This window comes from Vanessa tameamea, chromosome 6, assembly GCF_037043105.1.
Source record: "Vanessa tameamea isolate UH-Manoa-2023 chromosome 6, ilVanTame1 primary haplotype, whole genome shotgun sequence".
In the NCBI taxonomy this organism is placed as follows: Eukaryota; Metazoa; Arthropoda; class Insecta; order Lepidoptera; family Nymphalidae; genus Vanessa; species Vanessa tameamea.
Genome location: NC_087314.1, coordinates 1,677,222 through 1,691,285, shown reverse-complemented (window position 1 = coordinate 1,691,285; position 14,064 = coordinate 1,677,222). Strand labels below are relative to the sequence as shown.

Here is a 14,064-nt window from a genome sequence, read left to right as displayed (position 1 = left end):
ATAGTCTCTCTGTTCTTAAAGTAAACTAAAACATAATGACTGTTAATAAAATCATACGTGTATGTATTGTCAGTCGTCGTTAAAAACTCACGATGATGTGTTTGCTTTACTTTTATTGAGTAGGTGAACATATAAATATTTAATATACAATAAATAACAGTAATAACTTCAGATATGATGTAGGAGTCGGCATGGCTGTGTCCTTCATTGAATAAGCAACAAATAACCGGTCGCGTGTCCGCAGTAGCTCGCTCCCGACTTATCTCAATTAGCTACTTATAAATAATTTTCGATTATTTCGAAGCGTGCTGCACCACCACACAAGTCGACAGGTTTTATGACTTTCAGGAAACACTGTCCGAACATGAGGGCTTTGTTGTCAACATAAGTAGGTGATTAAATATTTTTGCGAAAAGTTGATTTTTATTATCCTAACGACTAATATACGTATACGCGAAAGTGAGTTTGTTTGTTACGCATTCATGTCTTAAATTCTAAACGGATCATCATGATATTTTGCATACACGTTATTTAAGATGACCTCCGTGGTCGAGTAGTGTGTCCACCGGTTTTCATGGGTACGCCACTCCGAGGTCCCGGGTTCGATTATATGTATGTAGAAAAAGTTCATTAGTTTTCCATGTTGTCTTGGGTATGGGTGTATGTGGTACCGTCATTACTTCTGATTTTCCATAACACAAGTGCTTTAGCTACTTGCATTGGGGTCAGAGTAATGTATGTGATGTTGTCCAATATTTATTTATTTAAGATCCAGAAAATGACATATACCTATCTAATACCTCAATACCCCCCCTCCCGTGACACGCGAGCCCGGAAAATAGTTAAAAAAAAATCACAATCTTTAAGGAGAACGCATTTATTTTAATTTGAATAGCAAATGATTTGTGTTTGTTCAATATATATTTTTTAAATAAATAAATAATAATAAATAAATAAATTTAATTATATTCCACAAGGATGTCTGACAAAGATTTAGTGAAAGTAACGTTGTTTTAACATTGAGTATGTATGTATATCATATAATATATAAACATATGTTTATATTTTGTATGATTTTGTTAATACTTTGTAGTGGTAGTATCTTTCTATATTACATGATTGTTATTGCTACGTGAACAATATAATGAAAGTACATGTGATGATACAAAGTCACACCAGCCCTGCTCTCTTCATGTTCTCAATCTGCGTCGTATGCGTAAGCGCATGCAAGCGTAACAAGGCAATTAAATTTTAGGGGCAAGCTGAATATTGGTCTCTCGTTACCGAACTAACATTAATCCCGTGATATACTACCCGCTCACGAACTCGCCTGACGGAGTGTGTCTGGTGTTCGCGGGTGACCAATACTCTATAAATCAATTTATTTTAAATGCTGCTAGTTGGCCGCCTTGCCAGCCAGCGACATGGCACTAGCCTATTAAACTTTATCGCTATTTTCTAGGACTGCTTGCGGTTTTACGTATCATGTTCTAGAAAGCTACTGTTCTTACGTAAATCATATATTTGTATTAAAATTTTAAAATAGTAAATAAAATTGCGTCGTAATGTAGCTTACTTTAATGTCTATGGTGTTACTATGTTTATTCAGAGTAATTACCTTAAGATTTCCGACCAGCATTAGTTCATATCGAACGGATTATGTCAAGTAAAAGACAAGCAAATTACACTAGACTAACTCCGAGCCTCACAAAATTATTATAAAAACCCGTGTTGTACTTTAAGATATATTTTCATAACTACCTACATTCATAATATTAAAATGAAGTCAAATTATTATAGGCAACAATGAATCAATAAAATAAAAATTTGGAACAGACTATTAAAAAAAAATTAAATTTCGAAGTCAAAGGTATGTTGTAAAACAGAAATGTAATTTGATATTATCATTCAGGCGATTGAATTAGTCACGAAGTACTTACCGTATCACTTTGGTATTCAGTATCCGTATCGACAATTTACAAATCTAGTGATATCGCGTTTAGTTCGTTATATTAATTGGTCAGCATTGCGTCACACGAAGGATACAAATTCCTAATGTCTATTTTCAATTGTGATTGTCAGTTTATAATGACTATTAATAAATATTATGAGCATTCCTTGAATTCGGCCACAGACAAGACTAGACCTAACTGTCGTCACCTCCGATTTAAACTATAAATGTTAGTCATTCTAATGGGTCGGTTGTGATGCTGCCTGGTTATAGAAATATGCAGATACGGAAAAAAAACACAATTAAATATAAATTTGAATATGGAATGTAATGGAACGGTCAACATCTTTATGTACATAAATCTTCTGAACGTGTGTGTGTAACTGAAATTCTAAACGGTTGGACCGATTTCGAAGAAATATTATGTGTGTTGAGCGAATCCCTGGATAGTTTAGGTTGGGGCCAGTAGTGGCTGCGATCGAGAAGTAAATAAAATTATTATTTCTATTATTTAAAGTTTGTATATTGTAAAAAAAAAAGTGTTATCGTGTGCGTATTCATTTCATATTGTCACAACTAAATTATTTATTTTATATACTTATATATATTTAAACACGAATATGACATTACAAATAGTATATAATATGTATGTATGTCTAATAAATAAATGTTTTATAGACCATATTAAAGGAATCTTTCATGATTGATATCGCACTTCGGTTTTATCGGTTCGTGCTAAAGATACAAAGTTTTACGTTTCCTTTGAAATATTATGAATCCACCGACATGTTTAATTATGTTTATAGTGCATAAAACTTTGATTATTTTCGATGAAAATATATATCTAATGTTTAAAAATAAATAAAACGTGTATTCAATTATCCCCACAGACCATTAATATTTAAAAAATAACGCAACACAATCGCCAGGTATACGATTCGTTGATGAGTTCTGACCATAAATCAAGAATATATTCATTTTATTAAAAAAATTAAAAGTAAATAAGGGGTAATAAAAAAGTAAATAAATATAAATCCTTTTTATGTAGCCAAGAGCAATTAAGGTAAATCGATAATAATGTATGGAAAAAACTATGTTGTTAATTCTATATGTTAATCTTAATAATTTTATAACAAATATACGTGCAAACGTGTATACAACATACACGTTTGCACGACGATGCCATAAATTTAATGAACGTGAAATATTGTTTATTTAAATATCTAACGAGACGGAAAGAAATAATATAATTACAACGGCATTGCGTGGGCGTCCTACGAATTAACTTGGTTATGCGCTTAAAGATTCCGTCGAGATGTAAGCCGGCCAAGGTTTATTCTTGCGTATACGTAACCGGTATCGTTTGCGAAGATGAGTTCGGTCGAGCCGTCACATTTGCATCGCGATCATGCGATTATAGGGTAACGCGACAGGTTTTATTCGTAGTTGATCTACATGCGAGGCGAGCTATTCATATTCTTAGAATAACACAGCCAGTCGGATTTAATTATCATGCGTACTGCCTACCTGTGTAGTAATTGATTCGTGGCGGATGGTAATTTGTTGTTCTTTTAGTGTCTCTTTATTTATATCATTCGAACGGACGGATGTAACTCCGCTGGGTTCAACGAGCCTGTTTATGTCTACGAATGCTTTGACATGATCGATTACTACCTAGATAACGTTATTATGCGAAATTTTACTATCGGCCTCAGTACTTATGTAGCAAAATGTTATATTCATAAATTATCATGACAAGTAGTAAATCAATCTCTCCCGCTCTCCGACAATGCCGGTAGAAAAAGAGAAACACGAGCTTTCCTTTGGCCCTGCGCGCGCGCGTCCGCGCCACTATCGCCTTGATTGACGTGTTTGTTCTACTTAATTGCTTCAGTAACGAGATTCACTGTTTTATAGATATTTTTATTACTCCCTTGTTCTCTATACAATTGATTAGATCAAAGGTACTTTAATCGATCGACATCGTGAACGTAAATCCGTAATGTTGGCGGTTTCAATGATATACTATTGATTGTTTGAAGGCTTTACGTAGACAGTAGTGCATGTTAGATGTTCTCGAACAGAAAGTGATTATCATCTTGTTTCTTATGATAAATATTGAGTAATCGTTATCCATCATTCCGAATGTGACCGCGATATTCCGTTTCACCTCATTTATGCCCCTTGTGTCACGTGTCTAGTGGGCTCGTGTTTGCGTCGAACTTTCTGGGTGTCTCGCAAATGCTTGCTAATTAAATATTTCAATAAGATTTTCACAAAGGATTAAGCGATGTTTGTATGAAATTTTAAACAATTATAGCTTTCACACGACACGTAAATTTTAAACAAGATAAGATATAATAATGGTATTTAATTTCTTTGCTTTTTTCAAATATTCACCGTTACTAATAAGTAAAACATTGAAAATGTATTTTATTGCCGTGTGCGTCAAGTGAACATTTGTAATAGAATGAAACTGTTTTCAGTGTATTGCCATTATATAAAATTTATTTTATTTTATTTTATAATCAATAATTACGTACTGCTAGACGCAGGCCCCTTCTCTCCTCTTTTGAAGAAGTTTTCGACTAATTCCCTTACACTTGCCCGATGAGACTCGATGGATTACAGGTTATATTTTCTTGTCTCAATTTTATAATTTTAATTTACATATGTGAATTTTCTATTTTCATAAAATATTATAACAGCTAACATTTATGCATTATAAAATAGCGTTGGCTATCGTAACGGTCGTAGTGTGTTTCAATAATTATGCATCAAACCTGAGTAGCCCATCATATTGTCATAACTTTCACAAAATATATTACGAAGTTCACTGATTTATCGTGTACTAAAGCAGCTTGTTCATATTGAAATGGGTGCTATATTTTAATCGCGAGTCACGTCAGACGCGAGGCTGTTCGTTAAAATACATATACTTTGCATTTTTCAACGTGTTTCAAACACCTGTATCCGCGCCAACGGTCCAACACTGAACATTTAAATTGTAAAACGACAACCAATACCTATAACCAATGAGTGAAAGATTTTGTATCAACTTGTGTTTTGTATTTTAAAACATAATGAATAAGGAATACGCTAATCATTTGTTTTGATCAAATAGAACAGTTACTTTCTCCTCGCATTTTAACTCGCGTTATTTTTGAGTTACAGATGTTTCATACAAAACGATATTATAAGTTGAATTTAAGGTTACAGTTCCGCTTATTAGAATCGTATCAAATCTAATCAAAATATACATTATTCAAGTAGTCTCTTACAAGCACTTTTGAAATGTACTTACCACATTAACAAACTATATTAAGTGAAGCTATCACCGGTTCGGAATGTAGATTCTACCGAGAAGAACCGGCATGAAACTCAGTAGTTATATAAACAACTAGCTGCTGGTTCCAACTTCGCTCGCTCGCTTTCATATATGATTTTGCTTCTGTTGGGTAGTGGTATATATCCTTTCTCGATAAATTGGCAATCTAACTCTGAAAGAAATTTTCAATCAATTCAAGAAATTTCAATGAAAAATCGGTCCAGTGTTTTCTGAAATTAGCACGTTCAACCAAATAAACTCGTGAGCTTTGTAATATTAATATAAATAAGTTTTCTTATATCGACCAAATCAAATTAATAGTCCCTGAGATTAACCCAACCAAAGACAGACAAACAAGAGACAAAGTATAATAACAATATATATAAATAATAAAGAAAAAAAACTTAAAACTAGTAGAATTCTATTTAAAAAATGTTCTATTGTTTCGTTCGTGTACTATGGTTCCTTTATTTGATCCCGGTTATTTGAAGTTTCATTACGTTACTTGATACTATTCGGTGTAACATTGTCTGCATTGCGATGCGGTATTTCTAATCTCACGATGTCGGCACATTGGAAGGGACGCTCTGGACGGCAGGAAGACGCGCGGTCCACTTTGTGATCCGCTCGAGCGTGTACATCCTCGATGTGACCGCAAACACCGATCAAGACATGCAAACCTGTTTTTGAGACATCAGTTTTATCTGCGGTGCGCTCATTAGTCATGGCTCTCACGAAGCATTGTGCTCATCGCAGAATTGTTAATGAAATACACCGACGTTTGTTTCAGACAAATTCATTAGCAAGTCATTTTGTTATCGAAACGTGTCCTATATTGTTGACTAAAAACACCTTCCGGTGTCAATTTGCATTATTTGAATCGAGTTTGCCGTCAATGGTCGACTTTTGTCCCGTCCCGGTGCCATTTCAGTTTACGGTTCCCTGGAACACTTACCGATTCAGTTTGTTTGTATTTCCAGTAATTATTTGAATTGTTATTCCCTGTTTGAATACTATTACGCCTATACGTTATTTTTAAATTATTTTGTTGACGAAGATAGTTTGTATAACGTTCTAATTATATCGAAATTTTATGTAGGCTGCACAGTATTAGAGGAATTAAATTTAAAAATCGTATCGACTAATTATACTTTCTACCGTTTATTCCATAACATTGAATTAATAAATATACTTAAACGAAATTACTACGTGCGATCTTGATTAAGTTTGGCTGAAGGCTCTTGAAACAGTAAAAAACAACGATAATCGACTCGTTATGTAATATTCACCGAGTAAGCGTATCTCGCGCGCTCCTTCGATACTTTTCTAAAAACTATGTCTCTGTAGCCACTGAGTCGTGACTAATTTTTGATTGGCCAGCTTAGATCACATCTATACTTATGTTATAAATGCGAAAGTAACCATGTCTGTCTGTCTGTCTGTTTCTCTTTCACGGCCAAACATTATTACCGAATTTGATGAAATTTATTATGAGGCAAGATACAAGTCTCAAAAAAGGACATAGACTTTTTTATATCCTTTTTTATGTCTAACACCTGACTATCAACCTGCTTATACAATAACTCATAAACTTGATGTTGCATGATATTTCTAATGTTATTACCCATTATGATAAATCTTAACTCTATACTTATTTTAACAGCTTAAAGTATATCCTGGTGAACAGACATAGAGCTGCACCTCCATAAAACTTGCAACACTTTGAATATGTTGCAATTTTATCGTTTGCGCCAAATATTTTTTTTTATTATTACGTTTATGCAACGATCATTCAAATCATTATTTGTATCTTACCTCTCTAATGTGTGTACGGAGATTTACGTAAAACATTTAAGATTACTCTTTGATATAAATCTTTGCGTTGATTCGAAAACATGGCATAGGTGGGCTGTTTAACCAGAATTTTACTGTAATTTGATACGAGACGGTTATAGGAATGCATTACATTTGCATGTCGTCATGCAATGGACATTACCTCTACAAGTATCACATGAATACGTTTCTTAGAAACGTCTGTCGGTGTTGCAGACGACGTGACGTCGACGCGTGTATTTTGCATCAATGATTGCCAGGTGCGAACGCGACAGTAATGACACTTGGACCGACAAATACAATCATTCGCACGAGCATACTTTGCACTTACGAAGCCCATAGTCTGTCATCGGGTACAGCCTTCATTGTAGGCGGGGCTGAGACGTTTCGAAGAAGTCTTATTTGATATAATTATAATTTATTATAGTTATAAACTGATGTGTACGTATTTCAAAAATGATTTGATAAGTCAAAAACTATATTAAAGAGTGTGCATTAAACATAAAAATCTTGTGCGCCAACTTAATCTTTTTCCTTAACTTAAATAGAATATTCGATATGAAAAAAAGTTCGATTCGGTTCTTAAATGACGGAGATCTGAGGTAACAAAGATATAAAAATACAACCGAAGTGATAATGTCCTTCTTATTTTGAAGTCGGTTAAAAATTATAACACTGTCACGTTAAAAGTTTATTATTGGAACACTAATTTCTCATTATAATATTGAATACCGAATATATTAAACCGAAATACAAAATACGAATTACAGTCAACCCTACTCTTAAGATTACTATTCAGTCCTTGTGCAGAGTATAAGAAATTATGACTCATTCGTTTACATTTTTTTTTGTGCTATTATTTATTGTTGTTTTTACATTTTAATATAACATATAACATAACATAATCAGCCTGTAAATTTCCCACTGCTGGGCTAAGGCCTCCTCTCCGCTTGAGGAGAAGGTATGGAGCATATTCCACCACGCTGCTCCAATGCGGGTTGGTGGAATACACATGTGGCAGAATTTTGTTGAAATTAGACACATGCATGTTTCCTCACGATGTTTTCCTTCACCGCCGAGCACGAGATGAATTATAAACAAATTAAGCACATGTAAATTCAGTGGTGCCTGCCTGGGTTTGAACCCGAAATCATCGGTTAAGATGCACGCGTTCTAACCACTGGGCCATCTCGGCTCATACATTCACATTTTAATATGAGAAAAAAAAATGCACCGAATTATTAACATGTAATGTAAATATATAACTACCTAACTGTCCCAAAATATAACAAAACTACGTGAATAGCAAATGTTATTTACTAGACAACATACAATAAACATTGTTACGTAACTCAATCAAAGACGATCGTATTTCTCTGGTAGTATTTATCGGCGCAGTAGTTACGAGAAGGAAAGTCAAATAATAATTAACAGCGAATGTTTGGAATGACTCCAACGAACTGCGGCAAACGTGTGTCTTTTAGATTACAACAGGGCCTATTAGCTATGCGTTTTCTACTGCATATTCATTATTCTACTGTACGACCATGTGTTTCGTTGCATGCCGTGTAAATCACACCATTGTTATACAGCTGGCATAACATTTCGTTTCTTCAACAAATAGTTGAAAGTCCCAGTTCAGAAGCTTAAGTAACACGTCCTAAGGATGCTATATTATCGTTTATAAACAATGAAAATGCATCCGGCCGTTCGCTCAGTTGAATGGACCTCTTTTCAATTTATAACTCGGATTATACAGCGTTAAGCAAATGAGCCCCCGCTGTGATCTAAGCATTGCCGAGACGAAGTCCGTTAGGTGGTTGGGTGGCGCTGTTCCTCACACGCCTTTCTATTGTTTGTCCTTATTGGGTCATACAAATCCATTCAAGACGATTTCAATTTGATCGTTACTGTTAGATATCCAAAGATATAAAATAAATTTTATGATAATGCGTCCATTCCGTCCTTACGAATGTGTAATCTTAGATTCTGATGCATGTGATGCGTGTTTTAATAGAGTTGCGCAAGAGTCGAGTGTCGATGCAGTGTGGGTACACGGTGCTTCAATTTCTTAATGCTCGCCTCTATAGCTTTTCGACCGTCAGTAAATATGCGTAAAGAGCAGAGATGGTCCAGTGGCTAGAACGGGTGAATCTTAATCAAAGATTCCAGGTTCAAATCTGGACGAAGACTATCGAGTTTTCATGTCGTTAATTTGTGTTTATAATTTATTTCTAGATCGATTATGAAGGAAAATGTCTTGATAAAACCGGCGTGTGTCACATTACTAATTAAACGTAATGTTTATTTGGTTAATGTAATGTTTTTCGAGCTTTTCGACCATTACCATTATTCTTTTCTTTTTTTTTGTGCTTTGTAAATTATATGTGTACACATGCTCAGGATTATTACATAGCTCGTGAATGTTGTATATATTTTATCTCACTTGTTAACTGTGACAATCTGTTTAGTGTTCCATATTTAATAAATAAAATAAATAAATAAATTACATTCTGTCACATTATAGAAGCTTGGTGGAATAATCTCCTAAATGTTCTCCTCGACGGAAGAGGCCAGTAGTGGGACATTTAAATTGACATGTTCTCACTAAATATACATACACAATAGACATTACATGAAATATTCAATAATAGTAAAATTAGTTATGCAACACGTATGAAGTAGTGGCTCGTAAACCTATAATACAGTCGAAAATACTCGCAAGCAATTAACCTCTACTGCCCTTAAATTGTATAGGAACAGTTAGCGTAGAGAGGAGTGTTTGCATACTGAGTGACAATAAGTGAAAAGGAGGAGGACAATCGTGTTCGCGGCGGCGTTCTGCAAACTTATGTAAATTAAAAGCACTGTTTAAACACAAAAGCGACTAAATATTAAGATATTTAGGTATACTAAGCAAACATTAAACAGACGAATTATTTCTGATCTTATTCTTACAGTGTTTTTTCTTAAATATTTTTGTGTAATTACAATTATTCAAAATCACCCGCCCTGTGTGGTCACGGGTTTAAACTTGTAGATTAGGTAACTAAGATATCCAAATATACCGTTTTTTTTAAATAAGGGTCAAATTACGTCGCTTACCAAGTAAGAGTGTCGACACAGTCCGAGTCAAGATTTATTGTTGTTGGATGCCATGAATTAAATTGTGGTTAATTCATTTGAGGCTAGCGGGCGGCACGTGCGCTGTCTTATCGATTGTGTATCTCAGATGACTCCAATGATACAGTACTTTTATGAATCAATCTACGGGGCGTTAAACGTTATCTGTGATCGACGTTCCCACAAAATTTATAAAGAAGTAATATTTCTTTTATTCTTAACTTAATATGGAATAACTTGCAAAACTTCTCCTTAAAGGCAGATGAGGCGTTAGTCCAGAAGTGGGACATTTACAAGCTGTTTCTTTACTTTTATAACACACAAGAACATGATAATCAAGCTTTTCACGGCAACAGTCTTAAATCGAATGTTATATAATAATATTACATACTAAAACCTTCTGCACGCTGTATATTTTATTTATTTTGGTTAAGTAGATTTTTCAGTAAGGCATTACAAAAAAAATTGTAATTTTTTTTATAAACAACTAACTATGGATATACTTATAGCCACATGACTCTTCAGTTTTGTAATGAATTGTATTTTATTGTCTTGCGAAGTGAGATAACTGTTAATATTTACTAGAACGGCCTAACGATGCGCTATTTGAAAAGTTCTCGTTGAAAAGCCTATCGCCTGTTATAATATTCACAATTGACCGTTAAAACACACGCCTACGGGCCTTAGGCGATAATGATCTTGAAATCGGCGTAGGTTGTATTTATTGAATATAACTTATGTGGTGATGTTCTTAGCAAAGAGTTTTGCGTAATTGTTTTCAAAGCGATTCGCAATTTAACTTTTAAAATGTTCATTTAGACTTGACGTAGGATTGAATTATTTAACATAGGTAACAACTGAGCCGAGATGGCCCAGTGGTTAGAACGCGTGCATCTTAACCGATGATTTTGGGTTCAAACCCAGGCAGGCACCACTGAATTTTCATGTGCTTAATTTGTTTTTATAATTCATCTCGTGCTTGGCGGTGAAGGAAAATATCGTGAGGAAAACTGCATGTGTCTAATTTCAACGAAATTCTGCCACATGTGTAGTCCACCAACCCGCATTGGAGCAGCGTGGTGGAATATGCTCCAAAAACCTTCTCCTCAAAGGGAGAGGAGGCCTTAGCCCAGCAGTGGGAAATTTACAGGCAGCTAATGTAATGTAAAAAGGTAACAACTAAGAAAGACATAATATCATGATAGCGAAGACAAAGCGTCCGATAAGACAAAGTCGAGTTTATTTACATCTTCGTTACAAAATATTTGTACAACTCGGGTGTAAGAAAAGTAACGTACTTTGTCTGAGCGTAATTTTATACACAAATGAATCTGTCTTCGTATGATCGGAAACAAACAACTATAAAAAGATTAAGTGCTCCTAATTCGTCGGCATTTGAAGCAACGAAAACAACTTCCGCGCTGCATTGAAGATGTTACATAAATATATGTAACTCCAATTGAACGAATCCATATTTAAATTATAATCAAAGTGAAACTTCAAGTTAGGTAATACCTTCGTTACACAATGTAACTATATTCATGATGAATTACAAGATGACCGGTCAAGGGTGACCGAAAACTGCACATCGAGGGTTCACATGAATACAAATTTCATAATTTTCTTTAGTTAGCAAGAAGGTTTTCACAGCAGAGCTTTAGGTTTGTACGTACCACCTGCTCATCAGCTATTCTAAAGATTATTGTGTTACGTTTGAAGGGTGAGTGAACCAGTGTAATTATAGCCACGAGAGACACACCTCTTAATTTTTCTTACGGCGCCAATGTTTCTACTTAGACGGTGTTACTACATAGCATTCGGTAGCGCATTAACTCGGGTTGATGCGCTACCTAACCTACCTAACATAGAGATAGCTTCTTATTATAAAAACAATTAAAATCCTCATGGTCGTTCTGACGGTCATTATCCAATACTATCTAATTGAGTAGAGCGCCGTTTGCAAATGATGAGGTCGTTAAACGAATAGTAAAGAGCGAATGAAACATGATTATGACTTTCTTGTCGGTTTATTAGCTAGCGTGTAAGGCTGCTTGATCCTAAAGTTCGGATCAAGGTTCAAGGCAGAATATTAAATTATTCTTAAATAATTTTAAATAATTCTCTCAATCAATTCTCCTGTGCCTCGGAAAGCACTTTACGTGTGATCTCTAACCTGATAATCGGATCGTGTCGGTTTGCTGTTGATTATAATAGTGTCACTGTGCTTGCGGAAACACTTGTTCAATAATGTCTCCTGCAAAGTTAATATGCCGAGATGGCCCAGTGGTTAGAACGCGTGCATCTTAACCGATGATTTCGGGTTCAAACCCAGGCAGGCACCACTGAATTTACATGTGCTTAATTTGTTTATAATTCATCTCGTGCTCGGCGGTGAAGGAAAACATCGTGAGGAAACCTGCATGTGTCTAATTTCAACGAAATTCTGCCAAATGTGTATTCCACCAACCCGCATTGGAGCAGCGTGGTGGAATATGCTCCATACCTTCTCCTCAACGGGAGAGGATGCCTTAGCCCAGCAGTGGGAAATTTACAGGCTGATTATATTATGTTTATAAGTTAATCTCAGTTGATGGGCATTGGGCCTCGAGACCGAAATCGGTCAGGAGTTAATAATTATTGTCAATTGGAATGTTTGATAATTATTTTATATGTAAGTTATGGTTCTCATACATATAGGACTGGACTATTTATTTTATAACTTTACTGAAAAAAAATCTAAACCCATATACATAATACTTAGCGCAGCTCATACCAGTAAAGTTTTAATATATAACATTATTATTTAAGTCGTTACGTTTTGCGTTTTCACCTGCTTTAAATTAAACCTATTAAAATGGCAAGCGTGAAATGTCATGTATTTGTTTCTGAAAAGTTTTTAATTAAAATTAACCAAAAGGGCTTTATGTCGTATATTTTAAAACGGAACCCTAATATAAGTATTATATCATAAATACAAGGCTAAAGAACTTAATTCGAAATAGATTAAATGTACTGTTCAGATTGATAAATTGAAGTATTAATTAACCTAGAAACCTTTTATCTGTGATAAACAATGTATACTCTATCTGTTATTAGTTAATGTTATTCAACACAACACCCGCAGGGCTCAGCTATCGGTTAGTTAGAGGGTTAAGTTATAATAATAATATATCACGGTATAAATTGCTCGAAGCAATAAAATATACCATCGGGGATGTTTGTGTTTGCGGTGCTTGTAAATTGATTCTGTACGGGCGGTAGGCGTTAGGGCGTCTGTAGGTGCGAGAGGTCAACCGATATACGAGCGCGTACGCCGCACGCGTGCGAGTCTCAAAGCCATCTGTCCCTGTTAATTCGGATTAACGCTACCATTGATTTCGTCCAAAGATAACATTCATTGTTCGAGCACGAGGGGTGCTCTATTTTTGACACTTAATACTCTCCATTTGTACACCGTGACGGTTTGTCGACATAATAGTTTCAAGTTTCTTTTTTTATTCTCAGGCGGAGCTTGTGGACATGAGGGCTGAATTGATTCAAGCTCGTGCGGCAGGTAACATTCATTCTTTTAATTTTAACTGTTTTGCTATATATAATATTGTAATATTTTTAAATTTTTTTAATTATCATATTGACATATATATATGTTCAAGATATATGTATGTATATAATAATGGTTAAAAGTATTTTGTGTATCTCGTGCACAAGTATTGGTCAAGGAACTTCGTGACAATAGCTACTTACATGTTGTGAGAGAAGTTTTGCTACATGCAGCAACTTCCAGCAACTTGCAGCTCAAAACATTTTCTCTAACAGTAAAAAATGCTTC

At 34.8% G+C, this 14,064-nt stretch overlaps 1 protein-coding gene across 3 annotated transcripts in view; it reads left to right on the top strand.

Annotated features, from left to right (window-relative positions):
* LOC113393568 (uncharacterized) overlaps positions 1-14,064 on the top strand; it is a 44,270-nt gene that overhangs the window by 23,527 nt on the left and 6,679 nt on the right. For all 3 annotated transcript variants that reach the window (XM_064215200.1, XM_064215201.1, XM_064215202.1), the window contains exon 3: positions 13,740-13,788. In XM_064215200.1, the coding sequence (XP_064071270.1) occupies positions 13,740-13,788 (49 nt within the window). The remainder of the gene's footprint in view (positions 1-13,739; positions 13,789-14,064) is intronic.